At 44.4% G+C, this 27,246-nt stretch overlaps 1 protein-coding gene and 1 long non-coding RNA gene across 3 annotated transcripts in view; one reads left to right on the top strand and one right to left on the bottom strand.

The window, feature by feature from the left end:
• The window catches only part of LOC309604868, a 100,213-nt gene extending 98,030 nt beyond the window's left edge, over positions 1 to 2,183 (top strand). The window contains exons 4-5 of one of the 2 annotated variants that reach the window (XR_014231099.1): positions 1,530 to 1,591; positions 1,719 to 2,183. This is a non-coding gene — a long non-coding RNA (uncharacterized lncRNA). The remainder of the gene's footprint in view (positions 1 to 1,529; positions 1,592 to 1,718) is intronic. The other variant, XR_014231100.1, reaches the window with a different exon arrangement.
• The window catches only part of TECTA (tectorin alpha), an 82,376-nt gene that overhangs the window by 2,424 nt on the left and 52,706 nt on the right, over positions 1 to 27,246 (bottom strand). The window contains exons 12-22 of the mRNA XM_082339852.1: positions 21,345 to 21,544; positions 17,296 to 17,679; positions 14,941 to 15,227; positions 13,083 to 13,363; positions 9,890 to 10,000; positions 8,334 to 8,536; positions 7,221 to 7,384; positions 6,539 to 6,787; positions 1,709 to 1,871; positions 490 to 577; positions 66 to 182 (exon numbers count right to left, since the gene is read on the bottom strand). Of these exons, the coding sequence (XP_082195978.1) occupies positions 66 to 182; positions 490 to 577; positions 1,709 to 1,871; positions 6,539 to 6,787; positions 7,221 to 7,384; positions 8,334 to 8,536; positions 9,890 to 10,000; positions 13,083 to 13,363; positions 14,941 to 15,227; positions 17,296 to 17,679; positions 21,345 to 21,544 (2,247 nt within the window). The remainder of the gene's footprint in view (positions 1 to 65; positions 183 to 489; positions 578 to 1,708; positions 1,872 to 6,538; positions 6,788 to 7,220; positions 7,385 to 8,333; positions 8,537 to 9,889; positions 10,001 to 13,082; positions 13,364 to 14,940; positions 15,228 to 17,295; positions 17,680 to 21,344; positions 21,545 to 27,246) is intronic.

The raw sequence follows: 27,246 nt of genomic DNA, 5'->3' as shown, positions 1-27,246 counted from the left end.
TCCTTCTCAGGGTCAAGAACTTCCTATGTCCCCAGCTGCCGGCCCTGAACGGGAGTCGTGCTCACCTCTGCAGCTCTTGCCGTCCTCCTGCAGGGTCCCTGTCACGCAGCTGCACAGAGGCCCGTCCACGCGGCTCGTGCAGATCTGCTCACACCCTCCGTTGTCCTCACACCAGTCCAGCCCTGAAAAAGAGCCGCTGGACAAGTTACCTGCAGACAGTCCAGCTCTTCAACTCGTATCTAAGGGCAAGGCCTTCAAGAGAGGGGTGGAAGGAAAAAATCCCGATACTGTCATGAGTTTTTAATAGTCCGTGAAAAGATTTCATTATGGAAGCGGGCAGGCTTCTCAAACTGGGGTCCCCAAACTGGCGTCCTCAAGCTCCTTGTTCACCAGATTCACCTCATAGGCAAAACACACCCCAGACTTAGCCCGAGCCTTCAAATCCCACTGTTTGAATCATTTATAGTGTGTTTTAGGGAACATACATACTTTTTCTCCTAATAGGTCCCACTGAAATGATCTGTTCTTTAGGTTCCTTGGCGTAATCTGTGGCAATCCTGGAATTTTGAGGGCAATTCTGAAAGACAGAACACCGGAGGGAAAATTTCACACAATTAAGCTGATAACTTATTCTTCACCACGTTTCCACCTCCAAAAGAGGCAGTGGCTCAGCCTGGAGCAGGACTGCAGCTCAGATTAATTAGAATCAATCCATTCTTGATCATTGAGCCCACTGGGACTCAGGGCTTTATGTTGAACAGAATTAAATATATTCTCCACACTAGAATTAGATTCAAAGAGGCTCCCTTCCCAGGGAGGAGGATCCTGTATCAGATCAGAGAACAATGTTTTCAGCAGCATCTGTAAGTAGCTCTGACCATAATTCACATCTCGATTCGGCCAACATGGGGCGAGCATAAAGCTGCAATGTTAAAGGTTAAGGACCAGGTACTAGTGCAATAAAGTCTTAGGGACATAGCCGTACGTGGTGGGGATGTAAGCCTGGCATGGACCAGATGATTGGTTTGTCACCTCATCCCACCAGCCCCTCCAGAGCCTCAGGCCTGGATGTGGATTTGGATGATCTGTGGGATAATCCCTGTCTAAAGGACACCTGGATAAAGTGTATCCTGAGCCCGGGAGTTTGCTTCTGTGGTGGAGGGGAGCTTGGCCCCATCGCTCACCTCAGATGCAGGGGGCCTGGCTCCTTGAGACTCTGGCATATTGGTTCTCAAACAGGGCTAATTTTGCCCCCCAAGGGACACTGGGCAAAGTCAGGAGGCATTTTGGGTGTTGCAAGTGGGGAGGAGGTGATACTGGGGTCTAGTGGGTGGAGGCCAGGGATACTGCTAAACAGCCTACAGAGCACAGGGCAGCCCTACAACAAAGAATCATTTGGTCCAAAATGTCTGTAGTGCTGATGTTTGAGAAACCCTGGTCTAGTGTTATGCCAACAACAGACTGACATTTCTAAGTCAGATAAAAGGAGTAAATGGTCATCATTCTACCCTGCTCTCTTATTGTTCCAGCACAGACGACTGCCACTCCTAGGCCTCTGAAGATGGTTCCAATTCAGCCACTGCCAGATACAGTGAGTCCTAAAGAACTCTAAAGAGCCACCGACGTTGGGATTCGTGACTCCCCACGTGGGGAAAACTGGAACTGAGAGAAATAAAGCTAAGCACTGAATTTTCATGCTCTCACTTACTATTTTACAGGAGTACTTTTCTGAATCACAGAGGGACACTGCGCAGTGCAGATGGACTTCATCGTAATCCCCAATGAACTTAAAGACGGTGACGTGGAAGCGACAGGTGAGGGAGACACCGTTTTCCTCGATGCCAATGGTGTTGTCTTTAATGTTCTGACACCTATTCGGAAAAAAGGGACTCTCTGCTTCACACTTTCATGTTTCATACAAAAACCATCATGAACGGTAAAAATGCCTTTGCGTTTGAAGGTGACCTCTGGAGTGTGTGGGTCTGTCATTTATTACGACTCCCTTATAGTTTCAGTTTGTTGGAAAAGCAAATAGCACCTCAAATTAGGATCTTAACTGCAACTAAAAACAAAATGACCACAGGGCCTGCACTCAATTTCCCTACCCGCCAGTTTCTCATTCCTCCCCCTCACAATGCTGTGTTTTACTGATATCAGTTTAATAAACACAAGATGAGTCCTTACATCTTCTGTACTTTCTTCAGTTAATTATCAGTTTTGGCAGGGGCCCCTTTTTCAAGCTCTATTGGGAAATCTTCCCACAGGTGAAAACAGGTGGGAGCTGGAGAAGACGGACCAGCAGTCAAAGATGAGCTGAACGATTGTTTGGATGTAGGGATCACTCCCTTCCCCTCTCCTTGTGGTACTGAGCCAACAGGCAGGGACACAGGTATCTCACCTCCACCTGTTAGAGTTTCTTAAATGGACCACAGTCTCTTATGCCCCAGGTTCTTTTCACGTACTGTTTCCCCCACCTGGAAGCCTCTCTGCACTTCTTCCCCTGCTAACTAACCCTGCTCTTTCTCCAATGCCCGTCTATGGCTCCCCCTCCTATATAAACATGCCCTGACCAGGCAGGAACAGGTGGCTTTGCCTGGATTTGCCAACAACACCCTGCTGAGCCCCTGGGGTGCAGGAACCAAGGTGTAGTCCTCACTGTGTCTCCAACACACTGGAGGGCACGCAGTAAGTATTTACAAAGATGTGGTACATATATACGATGGAATATTACTCAGCCATTAAAAAGAATGAAATAATGCCACTTGCAGCAACATGGATGGGCCTGGAGATTATCATACTAAGTGAAGTAAGTCAGACAGAGAAAGATAAATATCATATGATATTCTGCTTATATGTGGAATCTAAAAAAAATGGTACAAATGAACTTATTTATAAAACAGAAATCAACTCAGACTTAGAGAAAGAGCTTATGGTTACCAGGGGGGGAAGGCTGGGGGCAAGGGATAGATTGGGAGTTTGGGGTTGACATGTACACACTGCTATATTTAAAATAGATAACCAACAAGGATGTACTGTAAAACAATAAATAAATAAAAAATGAAAAATAAATTTAAAAGAATACTTAGATGCTCTTTAGTCAAACTCACACAAATATTTGCCTGAGAAACAATAAAAGCTATGACCCATCTTTCAGCTCTGAGAGAACGTGTATGTGTATATATAAAGCTGTATTTTTACTTTTGAAACATTATGTACAGTATTAACTCTCAGAACTGTTTTGTTTGAAATATGGTATTAAAATTATACTTAATTTTTAGGCCAAAAAAAAAAATCTTTTTTTAGACTGGATGAATCAGTGAGTAAATGAATGAATTGTGCTTCCATGGCCAAGGTTGGCCCACTGTGGCCAAGAAACTCTTTAAAACGATCTTATCAAGATAAAGAGGGTGACTCTTTTCCTTATGTTTCCTTCCCCTGGCCCCCAGGATTCAATAGCTTCGTGATAAGGAAAATTAAAAATTGAAGTTATCCTTCAGCGTTTCCACACCTATTCAGTTTGGTAATTAGTCCATAAGGCAATAGTTTCCTAAATGCTTTGAAACAAAAACTTACTTGCCATACTTTTCCTTGTCACTGTGACTCATTTGAATAATCTAAATTGGTCCAAGGATTCTACAATGTTCTCAGCCCTCCAGTCTTCACGGAGACCTTCTGTCTTAACTAGACCCCCAACTCCCAGAGAGATGATTCGAGGTTTAAGTGTCAGAAAAACAGGAAGCAGAAGGAAGGGGCCTCGGGAAGCAGGGACAGGCTGTCTGGATGCCGCCTTCAGGGGACAAAACAGCCGAGCACTAGAATCCTTTGTCCACTATCAGAGGAACAAGTGTCCTTTCCTCTGTCTGGGCACATGAAGAGAACAGAGAACTGACCTTCGTGTGCCCAGACCTTGGCATCACTGGTAGATGGCGGTGGCGTCTCTGCCCCCAACGTAGCTGGAGAGGAGCGGCTGACCCCTCCCCCGAGATTCTGATGCGGACCCATTCTGCTGCTCAGTCATTCAGCACTGAGCAGCAGTTTTCCCATAAGCTCACTGGAAAAAACCAATAACCACATCCCTCCAAGAAAGGTCAAGAGGACGCATGAATTAAATTCTCTCACAGGATGAAATTACTTCACACCCAACAACAGTTTAATTTGAAGACCTTCATCCAGACCCTGGGGGGAGCTGAGATTTACGAACCCGCTCACTTACTCTCCCTCTCTGGGTCAACTCTATTAAATACTATTTAAAAAATGCTAAATGCCACAGTGTCCTTCAAAGGCGGCCCAAGCCTGCCCACCCAGGTTTGCATTTGTACAGCGGCTCAGATCGTAGCTCTTTTACTTTGGGAAAGGACCATGGCTGGGGCGGGGGGAGGGGGAGGAAGGGAACAGATGAAGAAACGGAGACCTGTGATGTTAGCCGGAGCATCTGGGCCTGTAGAGACACCACATAGTCACCAAGTCCTTCCCTCTGCCTCTAGGGAGGCTAAACATCAACTCAAAAAGATAGTGCCTTCAGGAGGGCTTTGCTGAAAATCCCACTCTATGCCTCAGCAACGCAGGCCACAAGCCACACCTGGCCAGGTAGGGAGTTGATGCGTCTTGGTGCTTGAAAGATTTCCTCCTCTGCCCCTTGCTGGTTGGGTGTCCTTGGGTGAGCTGCGTACAGGCTCTGAGCCTGTTCATGTGCAAAATAGTGGCTATTTATTGTTTGTCCACCTAGAACCGTACTCTTCTTCTTTGGGGGAACCATTCCTTCCTTCCCCAACTTTATGGATAATTACAGTATCCATAGCACTCCCTGACCACTCCAGGGAGGCATGCTGACTCAGGCCTGGGATAGGGTTCAAGAAACACTACCCCCAAACCTGGCACCTTGAATATTTTAAGCTGAAGGAGTTTGAGAAAATGGCAGAACTAGGAAGGTCACTCTTCTCACCTGAAACAGGTCATAAAGCCCTTATGTGAGAGGTGCCCTCCCTATACCAGAAGGAAAGGAGCATCCTTATTTCTGAAAACAAAGGGACACTGAGAAGAATCTGAACAGTCTGGCTAAGATTCCCCACAGTTTACTACAATTACCACATACTCTTGACCTTCTCCACGACTGTCCACTCTTCATCAAACCAGGCATAACAATACTCAGCTTGAACTGTTTCTTCGAGTCTTCGTTTCCTTATGAAGACTCCCATGTCACTTAAAACTTACATTAGATAAATGTTATGCTTTTTTCCTGTTAATCTGTCTTTGTCCATTTAATGTTCAGACCCAGCCAGGAACCCTAAGAGGGTCAAGAAAAACTTTGCCCTCCCCAACACCAGGCAATTTAATGTTGCATCTCCTCCAAACAAGGCAGAGGAAATCCATCCAAGAAAGGCTAATCATACTCCTTCTCAGGGATTCCCTGAATTGGGGTTAGAAGGAATGCTCACTCCTGGGGGTTACAATGCAGAAAAAAATGCCAGTGTCTAACGAGGTCAATGAGAGAGACAGAGACAGAGAGAGACAGAGACAGAGAGAAACAGAGAGCAACGGATAGAGGGAGGGAGGGAGTCTTGACAGCATCTGGCTTCCTGGACCCAATCATCCCTGAAGCTGCAACTACTTAATGTGATTCGGTTTTGTAACCATTAAGTGCCTTGCTTTTGCATAAACTAGTTTGAAATGGTCTCTACCACTTATAAGAGAAAGAATTTTGATTAACATAGTCAACTGCTTTTAAGAATTATGGTACTGGGATGATGGAAATGTTCCAAAATTAGATTATGGTGATGGTTGCACTTCTCTGTACATTTACTAAAAATCATTGAATTTTACACTTAGGGCAAGTACATTATATTGTATATAAATTATGTATGCAATAAACCTGTTAAAAAAGTATTGTTGCTTGACAAAACCAGTAAGTGTTTTTATAAAATAAAGATAATTATCATGGTTGCTGTTTGGGCCACAGTCTTTTCTTCTTTTTCATTCACCCATTCATTTATTCATTCATTCAATAATTTTGTTGCATAACCGCTCTGTTTCAGGAAATATGCTAGGTGCTGGGCATATACTGGTGAGTAAAAAAAAAAAAAAAAAAGTTTATAAGCTATTATTCTAATCCCTTTTTAATTTTCATAGATGTCCTATTCACCAACCTTTAGTTATTCTCCTTACATCCTTTCATTTGCAGATAATCCACATTCAACTCAGATTGAAATTCAAAGTAGGCAGGACAGAATGCCCTCTTGGGTCACATTGAGAGTAAAGCATTTTGTAGTTAATGCCACATGGAACTGGTGATCTACCACTAAATTGCTGTGTGATTTTAAGCACTGCTTGATTCACTAAGCCTCAGCCTTCTCATCTGTAAAATGGGGCTTATAATATCTACCTCATACGTTGTCATCAGGATTAGATAGTTCTTGGGTGCAAAATGCTCGCCCTGTAGGTCGTCAACAAATGTTAGCTCTCATTCTCTTCCCTAAAAAACAATGTAGACAAATCTGATACTAAAGGCTCTGAGACTGTCCTCCAAGAAGAGGCTACCCACCCTTCTTCAATGATGAAGTATCGGAGCTTGTCATTGCTGTCACGGGAGGGGGTGGCGTAGCATTTGTTCAGCGTCAGAATCAGATGCGTGGAATCGGCTCCAACCACAAAGACCCCTACATACAGCACATCTCGAGTCGTCAGCACCACTTCGCCCTGGCGGTATGGATGTTTGTAGGAGGCATTTTTGTAGAGCGCCATCTTGGTGGTGAAGCTGCCTTCTTGGGTTGGAACTGTCAGGTTAATGACGCTACAAGGGAAACAGTCGTAAGTCGGGGAACCCCAAGCAACGTTATCTGTTCAATTACTTACCGTTTTCCAAGCTGAAAATGCAGAGGGAAGGCCAAGCAGAGAGTAGTAAAGTCTAATAATTAAATTTAAATAATTAAATCTAATTTTAATTAAAATTAAAAATTCAATTCCTCAGCACCTCTCTCCCCCTGGCACATTTCAAGTGCTCAATGGCCACATACAGCTACTGTATTGGACAGTACTGATATAGGACATTCCCATCACTGTAGAAAGTTCTATCGAACAATGCTGGTCTAAGGCATCTAGGTTCAGAAGATATGAATTATTCTCTCCCTAGTGCTTCAAAGACAGATGCTAGCAGTTTTGATTGTGCTAACCTTAACCGTCAAGGAAAAGACAGAGCAACGTGCACAGCCCACGAGATTCTCTACCTTAGCATAGGCTTCACGACAGAGTCCAAGGAGATCTTGATATCCAGCTCATAAGCACATGAAAATTCCACACTGATCGTCCTGTCCCTGGTGATGATGTTGCCAGTATTGTTGGCACTTTCTATCCAAATGGTGTTTTTATACATGATATGAGTGGCATTGGACTGCAAAGCAAAGGGAGGTCAGAAATCATTAAATCTGGGCGTGAGTATGTGGCTTGCATTTCAAATCCACTGGCCGGAAAGTGGAAAAATGGCTTCATTTCATATATAACCCAGAGGCCAATATAAATCAGGATGGAGCTAGTCTCAGCACTTACTGGAAAAAAAAAGTATTACAATAGATGTCAACAGCACCCTTCAGTCTGATAACCTTGAATGCCCACGGAGGGCGATGTCATGTACCACTGAATTCTAAGTACAACCAGTCCCCAGTTATCTGTGGGAACCCAAGCTGGGGACAGCATGAAGTATTGCCATCCTGAGGTAATATGTATCTTCTCTTTCAAGTCTTAATTCAAAATCCAGCCTCCGCCAAATCTTGTACCAGACATGCCCACAAGTACCAAGATGAACACACACATGTTTCACCGTCTTGCACCTTTCACTCCCTGATAAAAAGTGTTAATGAACACAGTTATCAAAAAAAGACAGTAGGAAGGCACAGGAGGAAGAGAAGTGAGATGCTTTGCTAACCTATGAATTGGATAACCCGACACAAAATGTTGTGACCTTGCTGTATTTCTGCAGCCAACTGTTAAGTGATGTCTGGGACACCCTTACACCCTGCAATAGCTGAACCCAGCTGTCTTTACCTGGAAGAACAACAGAAGCATGAGAGGTAAAAACATGTGGCAGCATGCAGGGCAAAGGATGACAGCAGACAGCGCAAACCAGGGAAGGAAGCATGTCACTCATCTTGCTTTCAGTTCAACCACTTAGCACCCAATGATTATTTTCCCGCTGTCCTTCCTTTCGCGCATGCCTTTTGCTGTTTTCCAAGGAGCATGTTTCTAAGTCGAACCCCTGAAGTTGGCTTAAGAACAATCAATGTGCCAACACCTGGAGCTGCCACCACCTCAGCCAGATGCTCTTTCCTGCCCTCATTCCTCACCTGCACAATGTTTCCACAGTTCCCTTTGGTGTTGTTGATCTGAAAGGAGATAAAGTCCTCTCCCTCGATGCCGGTGCACTGCCTGTCATTGATCCGCACACCCTCCCTCTCGAAGCCGAGCTGGAAGAGTTTGCACTTAGATATAGACACTTCCATCTGGGCAGCCTTGCAGGTCACCTCTGCGTCAATGATGTCGTGGGAGTCTGTGGGGAAACAGTCATTATGAAAGGCACGTCAGTGGGAGTTGGTCATGCTGTGTGGGTGGGCGAGGCGCCCCATTCTCTTTAGAAGAGGCTGATGGTCTTCACACACAGGCTGCAGCATTTCTAATGAAGCTCTGATCAAACTAAATGAGTATATGAACTCATTCAAAGCAATAACTTGGGCAATGCTAGGGCCTTTTTTTTTTTTTTTGGCCATGCCGTGCGGCATGTGGGATCTTAGTTCCCCAACCAGGGATCGAACCCACGCACCCTACATTGGAAGCGAGGAGTCTTAACCACTGGACCACCAGAGAAGTCCCCAGAGAGCCTTTTTTTAAAGATGAAAATGCTATACAAAGTGTCTTTGATCTTTTCTTCCTAAACCCAGTATTTCCGCCCCACTTTGGTGGTAGCTACTGCCTGTAAGCTCCATACCGCATCTGGCTCACTGTGGCCTGGCTAAAGAACATGCCCCAAGTAAGGGCAGCCCTGGTCAGGCCACTCCACAGCCCAGCTGGTACCCAGGCCAGCACTCGGAGCTCTTGTTTTTTGAAATGGAATGCACCAATGGACATTTTCCGTGAGTACACAAACACAGGCTAATAAGCTCTAAAGAAACAGAGAGAAATATTTTTATCTGCTTAGGTGAAGCCTTTGAACAGCACATGTGGGCCCCTTCTGTGGAGCCTTCTGGTCAACCAGGCTTTCATTCTCTGATGATGCTAAACGTGGCATGTGCCTTCTGAGTTCCTCGGTTCAGCCAAGGACACGGAGCTGGGAAGCAAAGCAGGTCCCCCACAAGCCGACAAAACGAGTGCGCTCTTGGCCAGGGGACAAGGCCATTCCTACCTTAAGGGGACTCCTACCTGGAGTCCTAGTTGTTTGCCGTTTGCTTCAACATTTCTGTTTTCTTCAGGACCCACCGAAAAGCTTCGGGCCAGATAAAGCTGGCTTTAAACACGTCTTACAGCACCTGGCACTCTCGTCCTGATTCTTTCATGTTTTCGTCAAACCACCTTATCTCCCTGTGAGTCTAAAAGATCAATTTGGATCCCTCTGATGTTGAACATGGACTCAGATGGAGCTGGCTGATTCTATGCATGTCCCAATTTGCGTGTTATCATTTATTGAAGAAAAGGATGTAGCTACAAGGAAACGAACATTAGCCTGCTTTGAAGAGGTCGGGTTCCTTCCTTGTTCTGCTTAAATGCTCAGGAAAGCTTCGTTACTTGGGTTTCTAACCCACAGTGTGGGACGTGCGGGCTCCCACCCGAAAGCCTTCCTACGTGGCTGCCGGGCGTCTCCCGCGGGGCCTGTCTGGCTGGGGGTGGGGGGGCGGCAGGTGTCACTCACTGTTTCCGTAGGGCGGGGGCTCCACGCAGCCACACAGCTCCCCTCCGTTTTCCAGCTCACAGGTTCGATTGGGACAGTCCGCCCCCAGACAGGGATCTTCAACCACTCCTGCTAAAAAGGAAAACAAACAGAAACACAACTTGATTTTCACACCAGTGCACGGCAGCATGTGGTCACACTCTGGACTCGCCACTTCAGTGGACCTGGTGTGGTCAGATGGCAGACGCAAATTAACAGACAGGGCAGCCTTCTGGGAAATAATGACGATAGCTAGTAATTAGGTTCTTGCTATGTGCTTCATGCTTTGGCGGCATTACCTCTTCCAACGCTTACAAACTCTGCCAGCTAAGTGTCGTAACTTGGCATCACAGCTGAAGTGCACCCAAGGTCACACACAGGTGAAGGTAAGTGGGGAAGATGGAATACACAGACACGCTTAACGGCCAGGACATCCCGAGATTACTGCACTTCCTGCTCTGTACCACAATCATACGCATTGGTATCGTTATATTTATATAAAGAGTAGGGTCCAAGCCATTTACCTCTAGATTCCCAGCACCCAGCCACCTCATAGTAGATGCTCAAAAAATACTTGTCAACAATGAAGATTTTATGGCCAGTAAGGTCCCAGAGAGGTCCCTCAAACCAGGACTTCTTAGTCTTTTTTTGATTCATGGTCCAGCTACCCCACAAACTTCTACTTAATTTTATAAAAATAGACAAACTATCTACACACAACTCACCAGGATTGACTTAGATTAATGGTACTGTTTTACCAAAAAGGGGAAAACTCTAAGTAAAATACAAATGTATGTGAAGTGTCATCACCAACAGATTATAAATATTTCTGTAGCAGATGAGCCCATAGGCCACCTGTGAGCTCGTCAACATCTCAATTTGAGAACTACTAATTGAGAGCATTTCTTTTAGACACTCACTTTTTTTTTTTTGAGTTCTTTATTTTATTCTTGATATGAGTTTGTTTTCTGATGATTTGACTCAATATAACAAAAGCAAATTTCACTTACGTATTTCAGTTGTTATTTCTAATTGTTTTCCCTTGGAAAATTTTAATTTTTAAAGTTTTGTCAAATTGCCATGCCAAAAAAAAAAAAAACATGTAGTACTGAGAAGCTTAAAGTGAAAAATAGCAGTCCCTTGCCTAGCCCCTCTCCACTTCCCAATTATTTTTCTTAGTCATTTTAAAAGTCTTTTGGTGGTTTCTTTGGATATTTAACTCTATGTTTGTAAATGGTAAGAGAAAACTGTTTTCATTTAATTTTTACTTTTATCAAAATAATACTGGTAAAAAGTCAAATAATGCTGTATTGAAGAATGGCAATCCCATGTCCCAATCTTCTTATCTTCCAGTTCTAATGCTGCTGAGACAACTATTTTAAATCTTTTAATTCTTCTAGTTTTTACATCCATATTTTGAAATATCACAGTGTACTATTTTTCTTGATTTTTCAGTATTAGATCTCTATCGACTTCCTTTTAGAGAAGATTAGGATTTAGTAGACACTCACTTCTTTATTTAAAGACCGTTTCCCTATCCAGGTGTAATAATCCTCCTCGTCGTCATGGCATATGATGGTGAGTGTTGAAGAAACAGCAATGATTCAATCCCAGCATGAGCCAAGTTCTCTTCAAGAGTTCAAAAACAAAACAAAACCCCTGAGCTATCCCATAGCTGCAGGTGCTTCTCCCGACCCTCTGCTAAGTAACTATTGTAATAGGTGGGAGGAGAGGTATGGCGTAGCATTAGGCTGTCTTAATTCCTAGAAAGAAGACTGAAGGAAAACCATCAGCATCAGTTAAATACACTTACTCTTTAAAGGCTTCCTTTTGTAAAGACCCTTTTACTTGCCCAGTGGGTTCAGCACCTAACACAGTGCTAAGCACACAACAGCCACTCCATGAATGTGCTGGTTGATTAACACAATATGAAAACCACCCAAGAGAATAAGGGAAAGAAAGCGTGGAGGTTACAGCTTCCAGGAAGGAAAGAACCTCACTTACAAACATGGTGGTCCACCTACCACTTGGCAAATACAACATGCCCAATTCAGAGGGAAGTTTTAAGGTTAAAAGCAAAAATTCGTACTTTAAAAAAAAAAAATCCAGACAATTTTTAAAGTTCAAAACAGTTAAGGTTTTTTTTAAAGTATTGTTTATTAACAGAACAGGGTAAAATATTAAAGTTACCAAACAAACTATTTCTGTTGCTTGCTAACAGAGACTGGTCGTTTGCTTGTTAAGAGTTTCTGAAATCACTGAATGCATATTTTAATGAACCACATCGCTTTCAGGTTCTGAAGTAAGTGCATCCCTACTCTTGCTCAGGTTTGGTCTGCAAAGGTACTGATGTGCACGCTCAGCCTTGGAATGAACAGGGCCAGTTTTCATGGCGGTACCTGTATGCACATTGGGTTGGTGGTGCACGTCGAGGGACAGGCACACATCCTGTCGGCCGCAATGTCATACTGCATTCATGGGACAGATTGATCATTATGTATATGCACACAGATATATGGATATGACAAATTTATGTGTGATTATGTACATATTTATTTGCTCCATGTATTTGATTAACATGGTAAGAAGATGAACAAAGAGAATAATGGATAACGCAGATCAAAATAGTTTTCTTACTACAGAAAAACAATGCAAGAATCGACAGATCTTTATTTTCTCAATAAGATACGTGTAATCCCTTTAGGAATCCAAGCATGGCTTCCTTGCATCCAGGCAGATACAGCCAGCTCAATTCCAACTCAACTTGCCACTTGCCATGTGCCTTCTCTTTCTGATCTGGGCTCTGACCCATGTTAAGGGAGCCTGTGTAGAGCTGAGTTCGGGGCACTGAAATCAATCAGGAATCCTATACTCTGTCCGGCTATCTTAAAGTCACTAACTACACTGGTGCTCCTCCAACCCAGAGAACCTCACCTTCCCCAGCTGGTGTTCCGAATTCCATAACTGGTCAGGCACTTAGAGGGGAGTCAGGTTCCACTGAAAATGCGCCCCATGGAATCTGCTACAGCTCACAGCTCTCCACCCTCCAACCCTGGGACCAGATCTATGGGTCGAGATGCAGACCAGCCAGCCAGCCCTGGACACAGTGATGCCACTGGCAAAGCTGTGCTTTCAACTTAGCAAAGAGTCTGCAGAAATAAAATAATTCTCTTACAGCAATTCTCTTTCTCAATCCACTCGGTGCTGAGGATCCCGAAGGAGCGGCAGGACTCCCCATAGGCGGCCAGGGAGCCACACAGCTGGTACTTCTTGTGGTTGTAGCAGCCGTCCAGGTAGCAGGACTCGTAGAAGGGAAGGGGGTCGAGCAGCCCATAGCAGGGCTGGAAGAAGCCCTTCATGTCCGTGAGCTTCAGGCAGTAGCCGTCGCCCTGCATCTTCTGGATGTGCACGTTGTCACACATGGCCGCGTACTGGGAGAACTGCAGCTCGTTGCAGCTGGGGGCGAGAGGTCTGGTCAGGGTGGGAAGCAAAACCAGGCATCCAAGATGGCCAATGAAAGGGCAGACCATGGCAGTGCCCTTCTTAGCTAACCCAGAAGTTAGTGTGGGAATGCTGATCCCAACACTAACAGACTATGTGACCTTAGGAAAGTCAAGGTAATTTCTATTGTTACACCACTGGGGTAAATGAGGGTAAAATAAAATGATGGACTGGTTGCCAGAGTGTCAGACAAAAGGTAGATATTGATATAATCACCATTAACCTTTGATATAACTGATACAATTAACTATTAACAGGTGTTCATATAATAACAACCACCACCAATAATAATGATAGTTACTATCACTATTAATAATAATAGCAATGACAGTTGGTAGAATTAAAGATTTGAAAGGAAGTCCAGAAACTTCTCAACCAGTTCCAGTTTAGCTATCAGAGACCAAAAGTAAAATCATCACAAGAAAATTGGTGTCAGGCTGAAATCGTTTATAAAGGAAGAAATAAAGGAAGAAATGAAGGGAAAGGAAGCTTAAACAGACTCATAATTCCTTAGGAGGAACTGAATCTTGCTCACCTTTGGAAGCCCCAGAATAGCTTAAATGTGCAAAGTAGTCATTTTTCTAACTGTGAGTCCTAGAAGTGACATTTTAGAGAAAGTATCACATTAGGAATTCTGGAATCTAATCCTGGCTTTGCCACTTATAGGACCCCCTCAAGTAAATCATTCCACTCTAGCCTCTGTTTCACCTAGAAAAGAGACTGGACCAGATGGTGCCCAAGATTCTTTCCAGCTCTGGGTCCCATAATTCACAGGATAGTCTAACTTACGGCACATTTTTCAGTTTACACCTGCAGAAGGGTCAAAGAGGGTTTGGAGCTTCATTTTCACATCTGGGTATTCAGCTGATGTTTGGCGTATTAAAGCACAAGGGGACAGAACCATTATACAAGCAAAGAAATGCCAGGAAAGAGAAGCATATCTATAGCTCCTGAGAGGAATTAACATAATTCAGCAGCCCAGAAGGGCCCTAAATTAAACACCTTTGGAGTAACTTGTCTAACTCATTCTATTTCAGCCGGCCAGAGAGGGGCCTGAGAATAACCTCGCGGACTTCTGCTTTTTAAAAGGCTTTCTTGATTCCCACCAACTTCTACCTGCACAAAACCAAGCCTCTGGTAAGAGTCACAGACACACAGTCTCAGCACTGGGGAGCAAGGGATAGCCCTCATCTCCTGGGTTAAATCTTAATCCCACCCCCCAGCAGGGGTGCCCGGTTGCAGTTGGGCAGCTGGCCATGGTTTCAGAATTCTAATTTTGGGCACACGCTTCTGTTTAGCCGAGGGCTGGATGACACAAAAAATTTAGACTTTTATCATCTAAGCCTAGTTCCTCCCTCTGCTGTTCAAGAAACTGCTGTGCCTATTTGTATGATGAAAACTCCAAAGACCTTCAGCTTAGCTCTTTGTAGGAGTCCGGAAGGGTGACGCTGTACAAAGTCCCTTCCTCAGCAACACCTGTCATGGACGTGGGAGGACGGGGGCCCCTGAGTCTAGCGGCTGCAAGTTCTCACCTCTTCTGCATGCCATTGGTTTTCCAGCTCTGGGCCAGCACCACGCTGCTCACCACAGGCCTCCCCCGCAGGGTCACGTAATCATCGGTCAAGTCCCCATTGAAGTTGCCACAAAGGCCACACACTTTGTTCTGTAGCCTCTCACTGATGCTGATTTTTATGACGTTGAAACCATTGTAGTGTATCTGGATGTCAGGGCTGGTGTCGATCACCAGGAACCCCTCGCTGCTGTAGATTTTGGTTGCCAACCCGGTTATAAACGGAACATTCACTTGTGTGCCATTCACCTATCAAAGGAGAAAGAAAAAGTATATGACCCTCAAAGCAGGGGCTGGCAAACATTTACTGTAAAGGGCCAGAGTAAATATTTTAGTCTTTGCGGCCATATGATCTCTGTCAACTCTGTCCTCGTGGCAGGAAAGCTGCCAGAGACAATAGTAACTAAATGAGTGAGGCTGTGTTCCACTAAAGCTTTATTTACAAAAACAGGCAGTGAGGAGATTTGGCTGAATTTCCTATTTTGCTGACCCCCGCCCTAGAATTTGAGCCCTCACTCATCTAACTGTCCACAGTTCCCCCCAAAGAAACAAAATATGGAGGCAGAGAGATACAAAAAAAAAAATGATGGAAAAGTATAACTCACAACAAATGGCTGGATTTTTGTATAAAACACTCTCTAGCATAAACCAATTACTGAAAATGAAATCCCAATCCTGTGCTAAGGAGGGTCTAACACGGTTAAAATGAACCTGGGGATCATTGCTATGTTAATTGTTTTCTTGTTTATAATGTTGAAACAGGAGGTACCCTCCCAGAGGTCCTATAGGCACAGTATTTTCTCCATTTGTCATTTTCTTGCTTTATAACAGTTTCTTTTTTTCTTAGCCCTTAGGACAGAACATAACATGCCTTTCCTGTACTTACAAAATAAATTCTTCTCCCCCCCACCCCAGGTTATTAGTAACTTTCATTTCTTAAAAAAAGCAGAAGCCTTTAAAAAATATGATTCTTTACTATTTTGGTGGCTGGGGGTATTTTATTCAGCACAATGTCAGTTTTGCTCTCACGTGGTCCCTTTTCACTTTCTTGCTGCTGTATTCTGGACCAATGCAGTTGTTGTCTATGTGGGCCAATTTGCAAAAGGAATTGGAGTGTCAGAAACAGTAGCAGCTTTCATTGACGTTAAAAACCAGTATTAAAATCCAGACTTTTCCTTTTAAGCCTGCAAAATACTGCCAGTCTTTTCCCTAATGCTGGATACTAAGCTATTTGATGACTCTTCAAATAAAGATACTCCCAGTGCACAATTATCTGGGTCGGTGGTAGAAAGCAGGTACAGTAACACTCAATTCCAAAAATGCTCCTATGCGTGTGCTGGCTCTCTCCCTGGCCCCCCCTAGCTGGAACCGGAACCCGGGGTAGGGGGTGCTGACTCCACGGCTCTGGTCTGTCTGCTGTGAACAGCCTGGTTTAGCTGAGAGGCTGGGGGTCACCAGCACTAGTTCCGAGCAGATTATCTTCTTAAATGGAGGGATGGGAGGAATGCAAGTTGGAGAGGTGTATTAGTTCCGGGGGTGGGTTGGAGATTCACATTTATTTATATACGGGTCTAAGATTCACAAGAAGCCAGGCAGCAGGCCTAGGGAAGGGCCAACCTAAGAGAAATCCACCATATCCCTCCTCTGTTTTCTTTCCCTTGGTGTGTCATCAGGGGGCGCTCTCATAGCGAGGGATGATCCCTCCCTGCCGTTTTTGTTTGTTTGTTTAACATCTTTATTGGAGTATAATTGCTTTACAATGGTGTATTAGTTTCTGCTGTATAACAAAGTGAATCAGCTATACATATACATATGTCCCCATATCTCCTCCCTCTTGCATCTCCCTCCCGTTTTTATTTAGGTAGCTGTGTTTATAGGCAAACGCTTGCCTTCTCTCAGTTTCTAGAAAGGATGGCAGAGACGAAAGAGTGGGTCTTGGTACAGGTAGGCAGAGCCAAGAATAATTTTAAAGGCTCTTAAAAACAAATGAGATGCTTTTTGGAAATTAATTCAGAGTAAAAGTTGACTTAGCTACCATTTTATCACCTGAGGCTCTATCAGCACCCACACCGACCTTATAGCCCTGAGACACTGTACATTTCCTTTGGAAATCGTTAGTCAAGGACTAAATGGGGCCCACGCTTACGCTTATAGAATCTTTATATTTTCATTTTTTAAAATCTGGTCATCGGTGTATGGTACGTATGAAGCAACAGCCTATTATCCTCAAACCTCACGGAAAACCACAGCAAACAGCCCCCTAGACACACCCTCGTTCCAGAGTACGTTTCTTAAGAATCAAGGACAGGCTCGTCACCTTGACAGTGTGCCGGTCATTGATGAGAATCTGCTCTTCGTTGATGTAGAAATAGACGGGCGAAATGATGGTGAGATTGGGGGACGACCACTTGTCGAAGTTGATGATGAGCTGGAAGGAGATGTCGGGGAGCTTCTGGCAGATGGTGGAGAGCACGAAGGCGCAGTTGGCCGGGAAGCGGAGGAAGGCGCCGTCGAAGGTGCGGAAGACGCCGCCGCCGGCCGCCAGGCAGTAGGAGGTCTTGGTGCTGAAGCAGCCGCGCACCCCGTTGCGCAGCGCGCACTCCTCGTCTGACTTGCACTGGCGCGGGTCGCACTGGATCAGGTTGCGCCGGAAACAGCGGCAGCGCCGCGTGCAGTCGCTGTTCCAGAACAGCTGCTTGGGCTGGAAGAGAGGCGCCGTTTGCATGCAACTCAGGCTATGGTCAGAGTTGGGGACCCCAAACCCCAGTCCACCTGGACCCTTTCCAGGCGGGGCTGGCCTATCAGCAATGGGGCTGGAATTTGCAACAAGGAGCAGTAGGGAGGCTGGTTCAATTCAAACGCTGCATCCCTTGCATGTAACTCAGATGCCAAACAATACGCAATTTAGTCTTCATTGGTTTCAGTCAAGAATTTGGGAATCTTTACGGCTGGACTGTAGAACTAATCACAGCCAACCAACTGGAATGGGCAGCTGCCAGAGGAACTAAGTGAAGAGGAAAAAAATTTGGTAGGAAATTAATCTAACAAGTACCAGCTCCACTTGAAGGAAGAAATTTAAATTCACTCAGTAATGATAAACCCCACCCTTCAATCTTAAATAGGTTAAAAGAAAGCGATCACCAACTCTTATGATGAACCATTTCAACATTCCACAATACTCACTGTTCCAAAGGTTTTCCTTGTATCTAATCTACTTTTAATTTACTTCTGTTGCAAATACTCCATTTCTATGTCCTGAAGTGAGAGACCTAGATAACAGTGAGGTTCCATGAAAGGAGAGCTTTGAGATCAGGCCACCTGGGGTTTGATCCCAGCCCTGCCACTCTACACGTGCCACCCTGAGGGGCACTACCAAGCTCCCAGAGTGTCAGTTTCCTCTCTCTAAACTGGAGATAATAATAATGTCTTGCAAGGCAGTTGTGAAGATTAAATAAGACGTGTGAAGCACATTTTCCGGCTGAGAGAAGGTACTCAATAAATAATAGCTGCTGTTATTACCGGAGAAGAACCACTCATCCTCTTTCAGACAGTGAGGAATTATATAAAGTTATATTTAATACTACAACCAAGTGTATCATCAGTTGGTGGCAGCTATTATTTTTCACTCTTTCTGCAATCTGTAGACATGACTCTGCTTGGGGACTTCATGCTCTTGATCTTGTACTTGTTCTAGACCAAGAATGCCAGGGAACTGTTGGAAATTGGTCATGATTGTCCAAGTGGAGTGTGGTCCCAACGAGTGGACTAGTTCATAGAGATGTGGCCACTCGGGGCATTAATTCAATTTTCTAAAGCAGTGCTATCCAGAGGTGTTTTAATGGCACAAGATGGGCCTATGCTACTGTCTGGTCACCGTTTTCCATTTTAACTATAGACTTATCAAAACCCTGGATATCAAATACAGATCTGACTCAGACCCAAGGGTAAGTAGGTAGAGGGGGAGATCTCCCAGGAAAAGTTTTCTCAGGCTGGTGCACTTCAAGATTCCAGGGCACTGCTGATTCTTTCATTCTCAAAATGAAGTAGTTCCTGGAACCAAGTCTTCCCTCCTTCCAGACCTGTAAAATATTGACTTTCTTTCTCTTATCAGATTTGCAGAATAATTGAGCGGATGGGCTGGCCTCTCTCTGATAAGAAGTCAGACATGACATGGGTGGAAAGAGAAAAATAACCTGACGTATGTGGATATGATCAAGGGTAAATAACTCATCCCACAGGAGAACCTGATCATGAAACTAGCATCACAGTAAAGAGACGGGCCCAGTGCTGCTTTCTCCACCTTAATTAGACCTGACAACGACAGCTGGGTGATTACCCTACATGCTAATGGCTAGATGTATTCTCTCTTTATTTCCAAAGAAATTTGTTGAATAAACAAGGCTCCAAGCTTGTTTGAATTGTGGCAAGTAGATGTGGATTATCTGTTATGTGAGTTTGCTACTTCCCAGATATATGTTGTTGTCAAAACCCACTGACTTTCTGATGAAAAGTGGATAATAATGTTTATAGTGCTAATAGCTGCCGAGAGCTGTAGTGTGCCTTCCTGAGAGCTCCAAGGGCTTTTACACGCATCATTTCATTAACACACCTAGTTTTTTCATTTATAAAATGCTTCTTAAGAGAATTAACAAAAACAATAGCAGTTACTACTAGGTGCCAGGTACTAAGGCACCTGGCATAAATTATTTATACAATGACCATATTGAGTTGGTATTATTAGTAATGTTTTGTAGATAAGGCAACAGAAGCTCAGAGAAATGACACAGTTTGCTCAATGTCACATCACCAGCACTGGTTCAGCTAGGATCAAACCCAAATCTCATTCCATTATGTCACAGACACTCAGGGTCTCCGTGGAGGGGTGCATGACACACTTGCTAGATGGATACATTTCAGTAAATCTCCGGACAGGGGAGCAGAGATTATAATAGTGTTTTTCAGTTTTGAGCCTGGTTATCTCTTCTCCCAGGTTGTGGGAAAACGGAACCTATTATTATTTTCTCCCACATGTTCTGCCCCTTCCTTTCAAATAATCAATATTTCTAAGAGCTTAACTTCAAAACTCACCTCTACCAAGAAGCCTTCTTTGATCAATTTTACTATTTTGCTCTACTTTTCCCCGTCTTTCTAATACAACATTTAAACAAATTTCCCACCGAAAATGAGACCGAAGGTAACGTCCATATTGATTTTCTTTTATTTCCTCTCAAAGTAAAGCCAACTTAGTTGTTCTTGAACAAGAACAATGCATCTTTACAGAAAGGAGGCATTATTTATTTTTTGCCTAGTTTATTTCCAGTTCAGACATTTCAATTAGATTTTTTTAATGCTGCGGCTCTTTTTCATCTTAAAATTGATTAGTTCTCTAGGGTACTATATTTCACTTGTTGATATGTTATTTTGTAATTGTCCTCTTGTTCTTTAAAGTGCATTTTTTTTCCCCTCTCCTGAATAGATTTTTAAGTTCCTTAGGGCAGGGAACATGTTTTATCATCCCCAACGATACCACTAGCACAGCGATCTGCAAATAGCAGCTATTGCATCGATGCTATTGTTAACTGTCTACTCGCCAGTGTACAGTGTTGATATCCTTTAAACAGAGAATGGCCTGGAGGCAGAACCAAGGGCTAAATACCCTCTCCAGGAAAGATGTCTTCTAGCCTAGCATTACAGCACATAAAGAAAGATTACAGGGTGGAAAAGTAAATGATTTTGTAAGCTAATATGTTTTACTCAATGACGTCGAAGAAGGGCATCTTCATCAGCTTTATGTGAAGCCCCCAAAGAGAGAGAAGCAGAGGGTAGGACACAGCTCTCGGGGGATGGTACTAGATTGACAAATGACGCACGCAGAGATGGCAGCCCTCACTTCCTCTAATGGAGCTGCAATAAGCAGAAGAGGGAAAGCCACGTCTGCCAGCCTCGAGCTCCATCTTTTCCAGTTAAAAGTGTCCTTAGCTGAGACAGCTACAAATGTCAGATTCACCGCCGTCCTATTTCCAAACAGCGGCCACATCAGAAGCTTTCTAACTAAGATTTACAGGAGAAGGAATCAGAAGGGCCTAGAGAAAGGCGTGGAGGAGAGAGAAACACAAATGCTAGCGAGGAGGGGTGGGAGAGTGAGACCCAAACAAGTTTCCCAATCCGGTACTCCGTGCGCAAGTGCCTCACCAGACCTGTCCTTGACCTCTCGGCCCCCCCCCCCCCCCCGCTCTGCCTTCCTGCGAATCCACACCACAATCTTCGTAATCAAGTGGGAAGATGGGTCCACCGTGGCCCTCCTCTTGGAGCGGGAGAGAAATCTGCTGCCCGGCAAGGAGGACCCGGCGGGCGGGGCGCCCCTACCTCGTAGTACTTGCCGTCAGAGTAGCAGCCGCAGTTGTGGGGCAGGATGCAGCTCTTGCCGTTGAGGACGTAGCCGGCGTCGCACTGGCAGCCCTCCACGCAGTAGTGGCTGCAGTCGCTCTTCAAGCGGATCGCGGCGCAGCGCGGCTGGCACACGCTCACGCAGCTCTCGTAGTGGCTGTTGGGAGGGCAGGTGACGGCTGGAACGGGAGACGAGAGTCAAGATCAAGAGTCACCAGGACGGTCAACGCTTTCCTCTGGCCCATCGCTCACCCACTTGCGGAGACTGAGGCCCGGCGGGGAGGAAGCTTTGCCACCTTCCCTCTTTCCTACTCTCTCTGCTTATGGAAAGCCTCTATCGGACTTATCCCTGCGGAAGTAATGGAGCAAAGAGCAGATGGAGGTTACGAGGCTCCTCACACCATCTTTGTCCTGTCCTCAGCCTTGTTTCCTGAGGTCCTCTAGAACCTGTTGCCTTAAACCCATCTCCCAACAGGCATCTTGACTCCAGTGGGTCACTGGATGGCCCCCCGGGGGCGCCCTATATTCACTCCTGCCTTTAGGTCCCCAGGTGTGTTGCTCTCCCTTCTCCATCCCCTTCTTCATCCTCCCAGCCTATCCAAATCCTGCATTCTTCAAGCCCCAGGTGGAGTCCCAACTTATCTGCAAAACTCCCTACTCTTATACCAACACCAACTCAGAACTTCAAGAACCTTTTTCTAAGACAGTAGTTTATAAACGGTAGGCCCCTGAGCCTCTTGATTTCTGAGAAGGCAAACGTGCACTGTGTGTTTGCCTGTGTATACAGACTGACCCATGTCAGCTATGTTCTGTGGTTTTCAAATGCATGTAGATGCTTTTCTGGAAGGCAGTTGGGGTCCTGGTGAAGAGTCTGGGCTCTGGAGCCAAGCTGTAAGAGACTGGAGCCATTACCTAATCTCTCTGGGCCTCGGCTCCTTATCTGTACAACACAGATACCCACGGCACCACTTCATGGCTCGTTGGGAGGGAATGAGTGAGTCTGTGTACTTACAACAGTGCCAAGCACCTAAGTGTTCAGTAAGTGTTAGCCAATCATTAAAGATAGGTTTGCTTAAAAGTTTTACAGAAACTAATAATGCCATTTGCAGTGACATGGATGGACCTAGAGATTGTCATACTGAGCGAAGTAAGTCAGACAGAGAAAGACAAATATCATATGGTATCGCTTATATGTGGAATCTAAAAAAATGGTACAAATGAACTTATTGTCAATTCCACTCCTGGGTGTATACTCAAAAGATTTGAGAGAAGTATCTCAAAGAGATATTTATACACGTTGTCATAGCAGCATTATTCACAATAGCTCAACCATGGAAGCAATCCAAGTGTCCATCAATGGATGAATGGATGAGCAAAATGTCTATATACAATGGAATTATTCAGCCTTAAAGAGGAAGGAAATTCTGCAGTATACTACAAGGATGAATCTTGAGGACATTACGCTACGTGAAATAAACCACCCACAAAAAGACAAATACTGGGGGACTTCCCTGGTGGCTCAGTGGTTAAGAATCCCCCTGCCAGTGCAGGGGACATGGGTTCGAGCCCTGGTCCGGGAAGATCCCACATGCCTCAGAGCAACTAAGCCCGTGCACCACAACTACTGAGCCCACGTGCCTAGAGCCTGTGCTCCGCAACAAAGAGAAGCCACCCTAATGAGAAGCCCACGCACGGCAGCAAAGAATAGCCCCTGCTCGCCGCAACTAGAGAAAGCCCGCGTGCAGCAATGAAGACCCAATGCAGCCAAAAAAAAATTAAAAAAAAAAAAGACAAATACTGTATGATTCCACTTCTCTAAGATATCTAAAGTAGTTAAGTTCACAAAGACAGAAAGTAGAACATTGGTTGCCAGGGGCTGGGGCGGGGTGGGGTGGCGTGGAGAATTACTGGAATATTATGGAATGGAGAGTTATTATTTAGTGGGTACAGAGTTTCAGTTTTGCGAGATGAAAAGAGTTCTGGAGATGGATGGTGGTGATGGTTGCACAGCAATGTGAATGGATTTAATGCCACTGAACTGTACACTTAAAAATGGTTAAGATAGTAAATTTTATGTTATGTGTATTTTACCACAATAAAACAATTTTAATGCCATATCTGCTATGTCCTTATTTCATTTGTATTCTTTGTGAGGTTGGTTGTCTTTTCATTTGTTTGTAATCCATTTGAATGTCTTTTTCTGTGAACTGCCTTTTCACCTCCTTTGCACATTTTGTGTTGGTTGAATTTTTTTCTTATTGAATTGTAAAAGCTCTTTATAAATTAAAAATAGACTTTTGTCTGTCATGTGTTAAAAATATTTATCATTTGTCTTTTGACTTTGCTTCTTTTTTTTTTTTTTTTTAGTATGTTTGTGGTTTTGATTATGTTTTTGCCATGTAGAAATTTAAAAATTTAAAGTAATCAAGTTTATCAGGTTTTCCCTTATGGCTTTGGTCATTTTGCTTAGAAAGGCCCTCTCTACTGCAAGATTACCAAAAATACTCCTTTGTTTTTCTTCTAGTAGTTTTATAACTTAAATTTTTATGTTTAATCTTGGTTCTGTCTGGACTTTTTTTTCATTCCTTTTTCTTTTTAATTTAATTTAATTAATTTATTTTTTATACAGCAGGTTCTTATCAGTTACCTATTTTATACATATTAGTGTATATATGTCAATCCCAATCTCCCAGTTCATCCCACCACCACCCCCCGGATTTTATTTTTGATTGAGGAAATGAAGGAAGGGTTTAAATATTTTTCCGCCCGCTAGTTTGTCCCTTATTGAATAGTACATTTCCCCCCAGGGATCTGAAATGCCAGCTTTACTATATACTAATTTCTCTTTAGTGTTTGAGCCTGTTTCTGGACTTTCTCATCAGTCCACTGGTTGGTCTTTCTGGGAATGTGCCGGTATTGACTTGTTTTAATTACTGAAACTCTACAATACATTTTAATATCTGGGAAGATATACTACCGATTTAGAGATGTTCACTGTTGTTTCAAGTATGCTGGTGCTATTTCCCCAACTAGACAATACACTCATTATTTTATACTTCTGATTCTTCCATGGCCCCCAAAACAGTGCTGAGAACATGACAGGTGGTTAATAAATATTTGATTCTTGAAAACAAACTTCCAAATTCCTAATTCTGATTTTCTCCACCCAAATGAAGTACTAAGAGCTGAGAGTGATGATTCCTCTACACCTGGATTTCTATCACGGTCACGAATGTATCTCTTGCTGTGGCCAGTGGACTGATGTAGCCTTTGTGCCCCAGGTGGGTAGGATGTGTGGGTCCCTCTGAGGAGCAATGCAGCAATGCAATAGAACTGACCTTGTTTGAGCCCTGGCTTTGCAACTAACTAGCAGTGTCACCTTGGGCAGGTTACTTACTCTCACTAAACCTCTGCTTCCTCATCTGTAAAATGGGGATAATAAGTAGTAAAGATAAAATGAAGCGTGATTTTGCAAAGCTTCTGGTACAGTGCCTGGTACTTCAATGAAAGCTTCTGTTATTAATAGTAGGAGCAGTTGTAGTAATAGTAATAGGAATTTTTAAAAGTTGTTCCACTAGAATTTATTGAGTTTGCAGAGAAATATATAAGAAACCCCCTAATTACCAGACTTTGGACCCAGGACTCTGAAGTAGCAAAAGCTGCCTCTGATAAAAGAGAAAATGATAATGATACTCAAACTTGGCTGACCACGTACCAGATGTCAGGCACCAGGTGGCCTGGTTTATGAGACATCATCACAGTTAATTCTCATGATGGCCCACTGAGGTTGGAAGATGCCTTCACAGACCTGATCCTACAGAGCTGTACACCCTCTGCAGTACCCGGGGGCTCCCCAGCTCCTCAGGGCCTCCTGGCCTGACCAGGGTAAAAGAAGCAGCACTGCACAGAGGGAGAGCACTGTCTCTGGAGGCACTTTCCAACTTACCCGAGCCACTTGCCTTGCCGAGCTCACTGAATTACTCTGAGCTTCAGTTTCTTCCTCTAGAAAATGGGACTATTAATGGTGCCTACTTTACAGGGTTGCTGTAAAGTTACAGGAGTCAATGAGTGAGGACTCATATCACACTTAGAATAGTGCCTGGCACGTGGGCAGAGCTAAATACCTGCTATGCATTTATTATTTGCTTCTCTTACCGTACCCTCACCATCCAGTGCTCTACTTTAGGTCCTCCATTAAGGGATTGAAAGAATGACAAATTCAGCTGAAAGAATTTTAGGGATGGGTTAGTAATTAAGACAATCGGCCTCCCTTTTCCCCCCCACCCCAAGTCTGTTTGTTCAACTTGGGTGAAGGAGTTTTCCAATGCATTTGCAAAGAAGGTAATTGAGTAATAAATTATCCCATTGATAGGAACAGCCAATATCATTGAAAACCAACAGCATTCTACCTTGTTACCAATAAAGCGTACATTTAACGGGCAATTCTGGTTTAATCCTTTTTCTCCTGAAAACACCATTCTCATATCTCAACATGTGAGTGCTGAAATGGATTAATTCTTAGTAGAAGCGGGGGGTGGGCAGAGGGATGCTCTTCTGCCCTTGCTTCTCAGAGATTAACGTCATGTCAGATATGGTTACAAACAACTGTATTCAAGGCAGCCTCTGTTCACTGATCTCTCAGATTGAATTGGCTGAGTTAGGACTCCATCTCCCACGGCTTTTCTCTGTTCTGAAATTCAAAATGGAAAACTAAGCTGTCTCCAACTGTGTCCGCCCCCCAATCTCCACCCACACGCCGTCTTTAAAGTATAATTTTTTTCTCTTATTTTAGCTTTTCTTTTTGCCAGTCACCACCACCACCTCTTCAGGAGCTCTCTTTTGGATCTTGGCCCCTGTCCTGAAATGCCAAGGTGGGGGAAGGTCTATCCCTCTTGTGGTAAGGACGCTTGGCCTGGGCCTTGCTGGCAGGCAGTTATCTAGGCCCGGATGGGGCCCGTGGCCAAGGGTGAGGCAGGACAGACTCTGCTCTGAGTGCCTTGGATGGAACTCCCCGTGACTGTGTATAGAGTAGGCAACCGATGTCTGGACAGAACTTTGAGGAGGGGAGAGGAAAAGTTGCTGGTGGAGGGGACAGACGGACAAGAAAAATAGTTTTCATATGCATTATGAAGGGTATCCCTTTCCCAAACTGTTTCCCCATCCTGCACCAGTTTCAGCCCCATGGGTCCAAGCTGCAGAGAAGTAGGGGACCTTCCTCCTCAAAGGTAAGGTCATGAGGGCTTACTAACTTGATTCCTTTTCTTTCCTGTGAGTGACAAAAATTGATACCCATAAATTAAGGTGAGACTTCCTGGAATTAGCCTCCTCTAAAAACAATTCTTCCCTATGATCTCCCTGCCCATTGCAGCTAGAGGCAATGGATGTGGGCATACACTATCCCTTGCTCCCCATCCCAGCCACGCCAGACAGCAGTGCAGTCGCCATGGCATGGCTACAGGAAAAGAGGGAACGCCCTGTAGCAGGTCTCAAGAGGCAGCAGGCAGTGTCTCCTTCCTAAAACTGTCTCCCCATCCTGCACCATCTTTAGGCTCCTGTGTCTACAGCCTCGTCTGCTGATTTAGAGGAAGGCAAGCTCTCTCACCCCACTGAGCTCACCCCAGTGAATCCAGAGTAGCTCTAGAGATTTATCCAGACCCTGACTTTTTTATAGGCATATTTACTTTACTAAAGTCACCAGAGGCCAATTAGTCTGGACAGTCACCCCTACTGGCATCGCTCCCCCCAGCCCCTCACTCAGGGACTGAGCATGGCTGAAATGGCATCTTTTCCCTCCCCCTCCCCACTTCCTCCCACCCTGGCCTCCCAATCTACACGAATCCAATTATGTGGGATGTAAATGAACTGTGTGAGCATTAAACGA

The sequence above is a fragment of the Balaenoptera borealis genome (assembly GCF_965194805.1).
Source record: "Balaenoptera borealis genome assembly, chromosome: 11".
Classification (NCBI taxonomy): domain Eukaryota; kingdom Metazoa; phylum Chordata; class Mammalia; order Artiodactyla; family Balaenopteridae; genus Balaenoptera; species Balaenoptera borealis.
This window is presented reverse-complemented; position numbering and strand designations above follow the sequence as displayed.